At 44.2% G+C, this 11,535-nt stretch overlaps 1 protein-coding gene across 1 annotated transcript; it reads right to left on the bottom strand.

The window, feature by feature from the left end:
- Positions 1–926: 926 nt before the first annotated feature.
- On the bottom strand, positions 927–11,535 carry atxn1l (ataxin 1-like). Its single transcript, XM_069173879.1, has 4 exons — positions 11,449–11,535; positions 9,981–10,250; positions 9,022–9,947; positions 927–7,981 (listed from the first exon to the last, which is right to left on the bottom strand). Exons 2-4 carry the CDS (start codon positions 10,126–10,128, stop codon positions 6,530–6,532), a joined length of 2,526 nt encoding a protein of 841 aa, XP_069029980.1. The 5' UTR covers positions 10,129–10,250; positions 11,449–11,535; the 3' UTR covers positions 927–6,529.

Genomic DNA, 11,535 nt, shown 5'->3' with positions numbered 1-11,535 from the left:
GCTTTGCCTTTTGTATTATATACACAAGCACACAATTATTTGAATGGATCGACTTCTCTATCAGCGAAGGCATCAACACACCTCCTGAACTCAGCTTAACATTACTTAACATTTTGATGTATCTCACTTTTGTTCTTTGTACTTTTACGCCACTGAATTTAAAATCAATACAGAGATGTTTTTATGAAAGCAGAACTGTAAAATGAAACCATTTAGAGTGAAGTTGAAATGTAAATACGTTTTCCCTGAAATATTTCTCTTGTGGGGTTTGAATTTACCTCTTGAAAAATGTTAATGGCTTTTCAGGTGGGTAGATTTCAAAATCCCAGCGCTGATATAGTTAAGTACATTCAAGTTGCTCAAATTGTTTCATCAAATTCAAAATTGATACAATAAAATTTAAACAACCTGTTTCTATTAAAATGACTTGAATTTTTAGATCAGAATTTGACTAATTCATTTTTTATATATAATGCATAGTAACTTCAATGTATAATTTTGAGTGTCAGTTTCATTTTCTCTGAATTATTGAAACCACCACTTTAAATGAGCAGGACATTTCAAAGAAGGAAGATCAAACATAAATGCAGGTCGATGGTTTTTTGAGTAAAATATTTAAGCGCTATACTCAATAGCTTTTCAATTTCACACTATTACTGGCTTTCACATCTTTAAAGTTTATGCTGCTGTATTGGGCATCAATGGATTTGACAATCACATGATTTACTTGTAGAGTAAGATATGTTAAACTACTCTGCAGTACATAAAGTAGATAAAGGGGCTCCTCAACTAGCAGCAGCATCAAAATGATTCTTTAAAAGGGGAACATGATTAAAAACAATCATATAATTTGATAGCTATTGTTATTTGAGCAAAACCACCACTCTGAACGCCTCTATAAAAAATACAACTAAGAAAACAGCACACAAGTTGGATAATTGTTTATATTTATATTTGTATATATATTTATATATATTATATTGTGTTTACTTAACAAACATGATAAATGCAATGTCTCCAAGTTAGCTGTAACAATAAAAATACATTATCTTTGTGTCCTTAAAGTACATAGAATTAAAACAGCAAAATAAAAGAACAAAAACCGCCCTAAGTAGTTCACAGAGAGGTACAAATATACAGTACAAATCTATTGTATTCAAAAAGGGTACAAATAAAAATGCAACAAAATAGAGAGATTAATGCTTTGTTAAAGTCAGGTAGGTGTGGGGTATTCTAAGGGAGCACTTTGGGTCGACAACTCTAAGGCTTCTGATAAAGATCAATACATATTGGTACAGCCATACGATATTAAAACTCACTATACAAAGTTCATACAACCTGGATTATACTTGAGGATTGAATGTTACATTTACATAATTGCATATATTTTGCAGATTTTAGGCATTTAAAAAAAAAAAAAAGATGCTGTTTTTTGTTTTATTTTTAGTTACACGTCACGTAAAAAGCAGTGTCACCATGTGCAGAAAAAAAAAAAAAAAGTACAATGTCCAATCTGAAAATACAGACTTCTTTAAAACTTTTAACCATTCGCTTTCTCCTGATTTAATCTGACATCAGCAACACCAAAACCGTCCTAAATTCACCGTTGCGGCTCAACAATGGATCGAAGGGAAGTAGTTCACGCTAAAGTCCCCGCCAGCGATGTCATAAAAACATCATAAACCATCACATTACCACCAGTGGAAAGATATCTGATTTATGCAGCCTGTCTTGTCTCCACGTATTCAAATCCACTTTCTGCTGCCTAGAGACGGTGGGACAGAGACACCAAACCCAATCCATTAATTGTAGGGGGGCGGGGGGACAGAATTAAAACTACAGAACTTGTGCAACAACAACAAAAACAACAGACCTGTGAGTCTATCTGTCTCTGCATGTGTGGAATTCATGGACTGCCCTCCGTTGCTAACACTCTTAGTATTGTCTTGGGGAAAAAAAAATAAAAAAATGCAGAGGAGCTTCCACTTATCTCACCTCCACATATTGAAGAAACAGGGATTAAATATTAAGTATGAGCAGAAAGAATGTATTAAAAAAAAACAAAAAAAAAACCCCGTTAGAAAACAAAACGACAAAACTCAAAACAAAAAGTTGCAGATTTCATGGTTGAACCGTTTGGAGCCCAAAGAGAATTCGTCGTCACCCTCTGAGACACCTAAATGTGAATTTCTGCTCATAACGAGAGTGTCGAGGCTCGACACTTCTGATTCGCTCTTGTACAACGTGAAAAGGGAACACCAAGTCTACCAGAAGCTTTAGTCGCATTATTTCAGTTTCACACATTGTACAAAGCAGAATTTAAGGCATTATCAACAAGCATCATCAAAGCTATCTATACAAAAAAATACACCTATCTACAGAAACACACAACCGCTGATTTCTCCATGATTTTGTGTGCTTTACATTTTGAACCTCTTCAATTTACCAAACAGATTTCATTTCAAAACACTGTAAAGGAGGGCATTTTAGTGCAATTACTTACAGCAACAGACTATCAGTGATGTGAATAAAAAAATCATCAGACATCTTGGTTTAAGTTGAGCGTTCCTGCTGAACACGGCACACGCTTCTCAAAGCAGAGGGCAAAAACAAAAAAGGCTCATGGTAGCGCAGGATGGTCTCGCCGTGAGGATAAACAGGAGGTAAAGTCACAGGTGGCACCGCTTGCACCGTTTAAATCCCACAAGTGCATCTTGACCTGAAACGTCACGTGGAGGTGGCTCGGCAACCGCGCCACAATAACGCATTCAAAAATCTGAGCGACACTCATCCCGAGTGATTTGGCTTCAACCGCGTGGCATCGTAAGAAGACAATAAGAGTTTATTGATTTGTCACACAGCACTGTGCTATATTTAAAAGAGGAAGCAGTGAAATAAAACGCTGCTTTCAATTCCTACATGAAGGATCGTTTAAAGAAAAAAAAAAAGAAAAAAAAATCCTATCGCCAGACGTCGGCGTGAGACGTCTGCGTCGGCCGGCCTGCCCTGCTGCTTCAGAGAGCTGCACTTAAGACAATGAAGGGTACAATACTGAGTTCACTGCATAGAAAATGCCAAGACTACGTGAAATGCTTTCAGGTTTTATGTATATTGCTTACAGCATGAAAACAAACTAAACATGGAGAGTGTAAGATGTGTTAAAAAAAAAAAGAGTTTTGAATTATAGGTTCATTTATTTCTCCCTTAATACCAACTTGTCCATACGCACATTGAAGAGTTATTAGTCGTAACCATCGCTCCTGCCCACATTTAGTAAACCGTTACAGATTGTAGTTTTAAGTGATGGGATGGGAGACAAAATCCACAGTTCTCAGTCTGTGCATCAATATTAAAAGACAACATGTCCGTGTTTTTCTTTATATGGTAGAAGACAATAAGCAGTCAACTCCATGGTAGAGCATTTCTTCAACAGAACTTCAACATACTAATGTCTCAAAAGCATGGATTCAGACCAGGAAGCAGCTCGAGCTGCAGGCGAGCGGTGGACTACGACTTCCCACGAGAAAATGTGTTTTTTTTTTTTCTTTCTCGGGGAAAAACTTCTAAATATGCAATTTTGATGAACAGATGTCTGGAGAGGAACTGTAATACTCAGCTGAAGTTAACGTGAGCCATTAACAGTCCGAGTTCACGTGGTTGAAAAAAATTTCCCCTTGGGGATTAATAAAGTAACTACCTAACCTAACCTAACCCATCTTCCAAAGGTAGTTATTTTAGTGTGAAACTTCTTCCATGAAATGTGTTTCCTTGCTAAGTTGCAGGGGAAGAACAAGAACAGAAAGAGCTCAATGAATAGAGTGCTTCAGTAACTGTGAACTTTGAGAGACACCCACTTGATTTATTTAACTGGGACTTCTGAAGCCTCATATTATTACAACTTACCGCACAGAAAGACAACTGCCGGCTTTGCCTTAAATCTCTTAAGATGGCAGTAGCACCAGGAAAGGCTTTCACGCAGCCACTATGGACAGGAGGGATGATTACGGCGACCGATAGATCTGGATGTACGTGCGCGAATGGTTTTAAAACAGACTTAAAAGAAATGTAAACTTCTCCTTTAAAGCTGCTCTTGTTGAAAGAACCAGAGGAGGAGAGTTTAGCAGGCTCGGCCTCATGGTCCCTCGACCTGCTGATAAAAGGTCAGGCTGTACACTCAAGAGAACCACGAGGAGTTAAAGGACACACACACACACACACACACACACATCAGTGTCTGGGCCTGAAGGGAGTTCAAAAGTTTACAAGTTCAGTAAGACACAAAACTGACAACCAAGTAACTAACTGATGCGCTCGTCTGAGTACATCCAGGGAAAGGAGATACAACAGGAGACGCATGAAATATTCCAAAAAAAAAATGATTGAAACCTTTGTCCGAGGTAAGTTTAAAGATCTATGGCAGAAAAAAAAGGAAACCGTTTCAGTGTAATTTTATCTATTTGATGGGAATGTGTGCATGAGGAATGTCGTCTGATTCTAAACCTCTGAATGACTACGTGTGGTCTAATTGCACTTGTTTTCAATTTCACCCTTTTGGATTCTTTTTTTTTTTTTTTTCAGTGACATAAAAATATGTCAGAAGGAAGAAACTGCAGCATTCATCTTGGCTAATTTGTAAACAGAGTTAAAAATGCAAGTCAGTTTTTTTTGTTTTTTTCTCTTCTATCGCCACAAAACACCGACAACAATACTTCAAACATATTCCCTTCATTAAAAAAAAAAAAAAAACATCTGCTGTACTGCGAGTCCTGTTTCGTGGTCAGTGTGAAATCAGTGGGTGACATCTGCTAAGTGCAACAGAAGACAATCTTAAGATCCACTGGAGAGAGGAAACCTTAGTACAAAAGCAAAGGACCATAGAAACAAAAGACCAAACAGAAAATAAGTTGATAACGATCACAACTTAATTAGAGTCAGGCCTCTGTCGGAGATGCACTTCAGTAAATCCATACACGATCAGATATCATCGGTGAGATGGAGAATGAAAGAGAGGCTTCGTCTACAATGGTTACTTGAGAAATTTGCCAAAGCCATGCTTTGCCCGTGTATGAAAATGAACACCAGAATAGTGCTTCGCCTTGAAAGGTCGGGTCAGAAGAGGGTGAGATCGCACACCTCCGACACACGACAGCCCACGATGAGAGATTCCTGGAGGAGAGCAGTGCAGCCAACGAGCCGTTACAAACAACTATTGCTTTGATTTGGTAACCGAGCAGAGACTCAAAAAACCTCATCACTGCCGCACTCGCACACGGGGTTCCCCTCCAAGGTGACCTGTTGGGACTCGGGGGTGGGAGTGGGGGGAGGGGGGGGTCAGGAGGCAGCGTGGACGGTGACGTGACGGGGTAACAATGTCTCTCTGGTTTATTCCCACAGGTGGCTTTGGTGATGAGCAGCCAGCGTCTCCACCGTCAATCTCACCGTTCAAAACGGCATCAAAGTTCACCAGTCTGGTCGCGGCAGCTCTGAGGTTCAGCGAGGAGAGAGAGGCCGTCGCTCCACATCCAGTTGCACTCCAAGTGATATCATCACCGGTGAAACTGGAACGCACGATGTCTCTCATCAAAAAAAGAGACGGATGTTATTCCAATCTGTGCCGTTTAAGCAGATGCACACTCTCTCGTATTGTATTAGGGCCCTCGGCCTGAACCAGAGGGGCCGGATGGTGCGTCATGAAAGAATACTTTGATTGCCGAACAGACCGGCTGATTGATTTATCACTATTCGATTGTAAGACAAGTGGGATATTCAACACTTGGCCTGAGAGAGGATCCAAATCTTTACCAACCGGCCTGCTGAAAAGGAAGGAGGAGAGAGAGAGAGAGAGTGTCTCTGCTGACAGCAGAGGTTTGTGGCTCCCGCTGGAGAAGCATAATGTAACATACACTGACAGTTAGTGTCAACAGTGCCAACATCACCACAGGAGCTGCTGGTGTCAGCAACTGCGCCCGTTTTTGGGTAAATGCTTACGATGGAAACAGGATCTTAAGAGTGGGCGAGATAAAAGATCAGTGGCTGTGATCGTCCGAATGCATCAGAACCTGCAGAGCTGGTAGCTTCACTGTGCTACACGTATACATATTTTTGCAGTCTGTGGTTTTCCCAAAGAGACAGTTTGGTCAAAAGGGAAGCTAGAGTGTTTTGGATGGGATGGTGACCTCCAAGTATAGATATGAGGAGGAAGAGACAAATGAGGGAGGGAGGAAGAGAAATGCAGTGTGTAAGGACTATGGGAGGCATTTCATCAGCTACATACTTTATACTCTACGCTTTTCATGTCCCTGTCAAACCTCAGCTGTCTGGGAAACCAAAGACTTGTATCCTTTGGCTGAGACCAAACCAGAACCTCTCACCAGACAGACAACAATCTTGTCTCTTGTGTATATTTTAGGTGTGCAAAATCTCAAACATTCTGAGGCTACATTCGCACTCTTTTGTTTCCTCTTTCTCTCCTCGTCAGACTCATTCTTACTCACGGCAGTCTCCTCTACAGTTGCTACCAAATGTGATGCTACTTCCCTGCATTAGAGCGCCCCTCAATGGACAGTTTAACTTCCTGGGGGATGAACGATGGCCGTGTGTGGCCGGAGGTGATTATCTGAGGGCGCGGCCCTTCATCTCCCTTCATACTGTATCTTTGGAGGCCTGGTGAGGACCAGCGTCTCTGAGAGGCACCTAGTGCAGCCTGCATCGCTCCCATCCCTGCCTCAGCAAAAGCAGAGCCCTCTGTGTGCAAGTGGTAACTGCTCTGGCTCCTTGGATGCTCTCCCGAGGTCCTACTCGGTCTGAGGGGCGACTCGTCGTGCCCTACGACCCCCAAATGTGTGGCCTCCTCCTTATCGACCACGTCTTTCTCTCCGTCTCTGTGTCTTTCTCTGTGGATGCGGTCCATCCTGAAATGAGACTGAGGCCGTGCCTGCTGAGGGGCAGGAGGCCCCATGAGCTGGTGGCCAGGTCCTGATGTAGCACTGGCTTTGCTCAAAGTCCTGGTCAGGTTCTGCTGTTGCTGCTGCTGTGAATGATGGTGCTGCGGTTGTTTCTGCTGCTGTGACTGAAGCTGCTGCTGCAGGGTGATGGACACGCACATGTCTCCGACTTGGAGATGATGGCAGGCCAAGCCGTAGAGCTGGGCTGTTCGTTCAGGGCTGCAAGATGACCATCCCTGACCAAACACAAAGAAGGGGTGCTCCGGGGGCACATCGATGGTCACTTTGCTCTGCTGCTCCCCGACGGTGAAATGAAGCGATACAAGACCTGGCCTCTGCTGGCTGGCGCGGATGTCCATCACCAAGCTCGAGTCAATCTTAAGCCCCCCGCTCACCTCGGCGCTTCGCACAAAATCCTGAGTCTGCAAGTCCTCCACACGCTTCAGCTCCCCTGTAGCCAGCTGAATAATTGCCCCCTTCATGAAGTGCGACGGGTTGCAGGGAGCCGGGGCAGGAGCGAGGCTCGAAGCTAAGGCCTGAGTCACATCTGCTGTAGGCTGGACCGGAGGCAGCAGGGGAAGCTGCTGCTGTGCTGAGGTCGGCTCCGCCCTTTCGGGGAGGCACACTCTGGCTGAAGAATCAGTGGCTTTAAAGCTTGGGTTAAGGGAGGCCATGGTGGTAGAGGCATGGCTGGCTGAGGCATCATTAGCCTGTCCTAGGTAGTGTTGCTGTGGCGGTTGGGGCAGATGCTGCGGGTGATACTCCAGGGGAATTAGAACCGGTTGCCCATTCGCAAGCACAACAGCGTGGCCTGGTTGTCCTGTTTGCTGCTGGAAACCTGTCCCTCTGTGATCGCTGTAACTCGCTGGCTGGGCCGTGTACGTGGTCCGGCAGGAGATTACACCCGTGCCCTCTCCATAGACATCTCTGGCTCTCTGGCCACCCTGAGAGAGGTTCAAGGGAGCAAAGGAGACCTCCTTCCGCACTCCACTACCACCTTGGCTCGAGGAAACCAAACGACCAACCACCTGCTGCACCTGGAAGTTGGTCAGACAGGTTTAAGTGAGACGACTTTTGATTTAGCTGAAGCACACAGAACAATTGAAACACGGATTGTGACATGAGGATTGCATGTGTAAGTATGAAATATCGGAGTGGAGCAGCCAATAGACACATTTAAAATTTCTAATCAACATTGAAGCCTCAAATTCTCTTCAACACACAACTCAAATTTCCCCACTGTGGGATTAATAAAGTCTAACTCCTACTGATGCATGACATGCCTTACTACTGACAAACAACCCAAGTCATTTGTTTTAAATTGATGTCGTGACAGAACTCTTTCCAAACAGACAGCGTTTTGCTGCTGGTGCCGTTTAAATGAGCCACCAATGACGCCGATCTGCACAGACTAATAGGACTAAAACTATTATATTCTTTAAGGATTCAACAAACATTATTCCCCTGCATGCCATCACAAAAGAGCCACTGAGAGCTAAAAGCACACAGCAGCGATTTCTTAGCTGTCAGTGATTGCACAATTACCTACAAATCAACAGCACACAATAAAAGAAGGAAGTAGGCTAAAATGAATACGTCAGACTCCAGGCTTTAAAGAATAAGGTAGGCAATAGAAATGACTTAAGATAAGAATAGAGGATAACTATGAATCCTATGACAACATTTACCTTCACACCCAACACTGATAACTAATGATAATAATCATGTGAAGGAGTTCAGATTATTCTACAAGCTCTGACAAAACATGTTAGTTGCACGAGACGTTCCCTTTTTTTTTTATCCTATTTTAACTCCTTGATCAAAATGAGTATTGTTTCTTTGTGTGTAAAAACAAAAATATAATCAGCAACGTGAAAAAATGTCAAACACACTGATGGAAAAGGAACAGGGAGAAAAAAAAGTCTTAAATGACTTGCCCCCATGTTAATTACAGTTCCTCTTAATCCCTTATGTGTAAAATGGTTTAGCATTTGCACGGCATGGGTGTTTTTATCACCAGTTTACAGCTGGAAGAACTTCGTTTAAGTCCCATCAGGAAGCCATGAGTGTGTCTTACCTCCAGGTCACTGTCAGGAGTGCTGCGCTGACCAGGTGAGCTTCTGCCTTCCAGCCTTCGGTTCTGCAGGATTTTGTCTTGGCTGTGTTCCTGTGCGGCAGAGCTGGACGTGACCTGCTGCAGACGTGCATTTCTGGCAGGGTAGGGAGAGTCTGGTATAAACTCCCTGGAGCCCTGCTCTTTATCTCCTCCATTCATCTCGGGTTCAATCTCCAGCTGGGAGCTGTGGCAGTCTCTGATGGCGGTGGCAGCCCTGGCACCCTGAGGGTGGTAGAAGACCGGCATCCCTCTTGAGCTGAGCTCTGTTGCAGGCAAGACTCCAACAGTACCAAGATGCTGCTGGGCAGCTTGCTCGGAGGGCAGCATCAGCGGTACACCACTTGAAGCTGCGACTTTGGCAAAGGTGTGAGCAGCTACCTGGGCCTGAGGAGGTGGGGAAACAACACCTTCCTGTATGACGGATGGATAGGGAACCAGGTGGGACACAGCGTGGGGCTGAGGGATGGTGCCTGAGGGAGATATTAATGATCCCGGGACAAAGCCAGGGGGTAAAGCGTAAGGTACCGCTGCATAAGGGGAGCTAACAAACTGGAGAGAAGAATGAGGGATCTGTGCATAACCAAGAGGAGGATAGGAAAGGCCCGGATGCTGCAGGAGAGGGGAATGTACAGTATAGGCCGGAGAGATGTGGCTCAACACTGGGTGAAGACTGGTCGGTGAGTAGGTAACAGATGGAAGGGCCACTTTGTAGAGCATACTGTACTGGTCTACGGGCACTGCCGGGATGCCATCCGAATTCTCCACTCCATAATGAAGCCCTGGTTGAGCTCGCAGCCACTCTCCAGACGGGGTCCCTCCCTGAGTGTCACTGTTGGCTGCAGAGTTCTGGATGGAAACCACTTCATCTTCACCGATACCACCAGCAGCTGCACTGCTGCCACCGCCACCACCACCGCCGCCGCCGCCGCCACCGCCGCCTCCTCCTCCTCCTCCTCCTCCTGCTGCCCCACCTCCCGCTGTTCCTGCAGGTCCACTGCTGTTACTAATAGGGAGGTCCCTCTTCTTAGGAGGCAGGCACTCCTGGTTGCGCTCCTGAGCTGGTTTCATTGCAATCCTCTGACCAAGCACGTTGCTTTACTGTACTGCACAGGAACTGAAACTTGCGAGCCAGTCAGCCCGCACAGGAACCAGTTCTGAAATCACCTGGCTGACCTCATCTGCCAATTCACCTGTAAAAAAGCAGAAAGTCATACGGCCTCATCAGATCGGAGCTTAAATCATGCAGGTCAAACCAGATGAAAAAAAAAAATTTTTTAAATAAAAAAATCTACAGATTTTGGTTTGAGGGAGACTCATTATGGTCAGACTGTGTTTGGTTTCCCTGAACAACAGATGGAAGTATTACATGTATTACATGTATCACTACGCTGATCTGTCACCAGAGAGCGTCGCTACCGGTCTCTTTGACAAAGTATATTTGTCGAGGCAAAAGTGAACCAATAGACCGACTAAAAATGCCTTTCTCCCATTTTTAAATAGAACTGTGGTTCTCCAACTAAGGATGAGATTAAGAGCAATATGTTAACATAGCATGACATACGTTGCGATCTCCATCTGTGTTTTCACAAACTTTATCCCCTTAACACCCAGTCGAACCTTTTTATTTCCCCTCAAGTAGTCTTGAAGTTTGAAAAAAAAAAAAAGAAAAAAGGATCGTTTCCCTCTGAATCAGTATCACACTCATGTCATACGTCCACTTCTTCACCAACACTTTCCCATGTTTAAACTGTGTTAACTATTAAAGCCCAACCGCATTCACCACAGGTAAGAAAAACCATGTTGATAAATCTTGAATTAACCCCAACTGAGCTGTTTGGACGTCTTCAAGAAAGCAGGTTTACTAATTCATCCTAAATTTAACTTGGAGGAGCTCCTTTTTTTTTTTTCTTTCTTTCTTTCTTTCTGCAATATCAGTCACTGATCCGGAGTCCACTGGTTTAACTCAGCAGAGCTGTGCAGAAAACTGTGTGAAGACGCCTCCATGAAACAACAGAAACTTAATGAAAGCAGTAACATGTCAGGTTTCTTCCTGCTGCCCGCTCCTCTTCACTTCAGCTGTTTACCGTTAGCTGGAGGCTGACTTGGCTAAAGTTCGTCGCTACCCGGAGTCGCGGTTTTCCCCGTAAACACAAAGAAGTGACAGCGTGACACTTCGTCCACCGACACGAAACCCGGTTGACGAGTTCAAACTGTAGTTGATGTCGTACGAGGCCATTTGGTTAACGCGACTATTTCTCCCAGGCTAGTTAGCTCCGCGGCTAACACAGCTACATGAACTGACTGCTCGACTCACATCTGCTCACAACTAGCAGTAACGCAGAGAGCCCGGAACAAACGTCCCCGCTCCGTCTCGTCCCAAGCACGTACCTCCACATGTCATCGCGAACGGCCGTTTCTTTATAAGAAAAAAAAAAAAAAGTTGATATGCGGAGGGACAATTGAAGAAACCAAGGC

The sequence above is a fragment of the Embiotoca jacksoni genome, unplaced genomic scaffold (assembly GCF_022577435.1).
Source record: "Embiotoca jacksoni isolate LCO1_2020_lvr unplaced genomic scaffold, fEmbJac1.0.p SCAF_6, whole genome shotgun sequence".
Classification (NCBI taxonomy): Eukaryota; Metazoa; Chordata; class Actinopteri; family Embiotocidae; genus Embiotoca; species Embiotoca jacksoni.
Note: the sequence above shows the minus strand (reverse complement) of the source record. Positions and strands in the feature narration are given on the sequence as shown.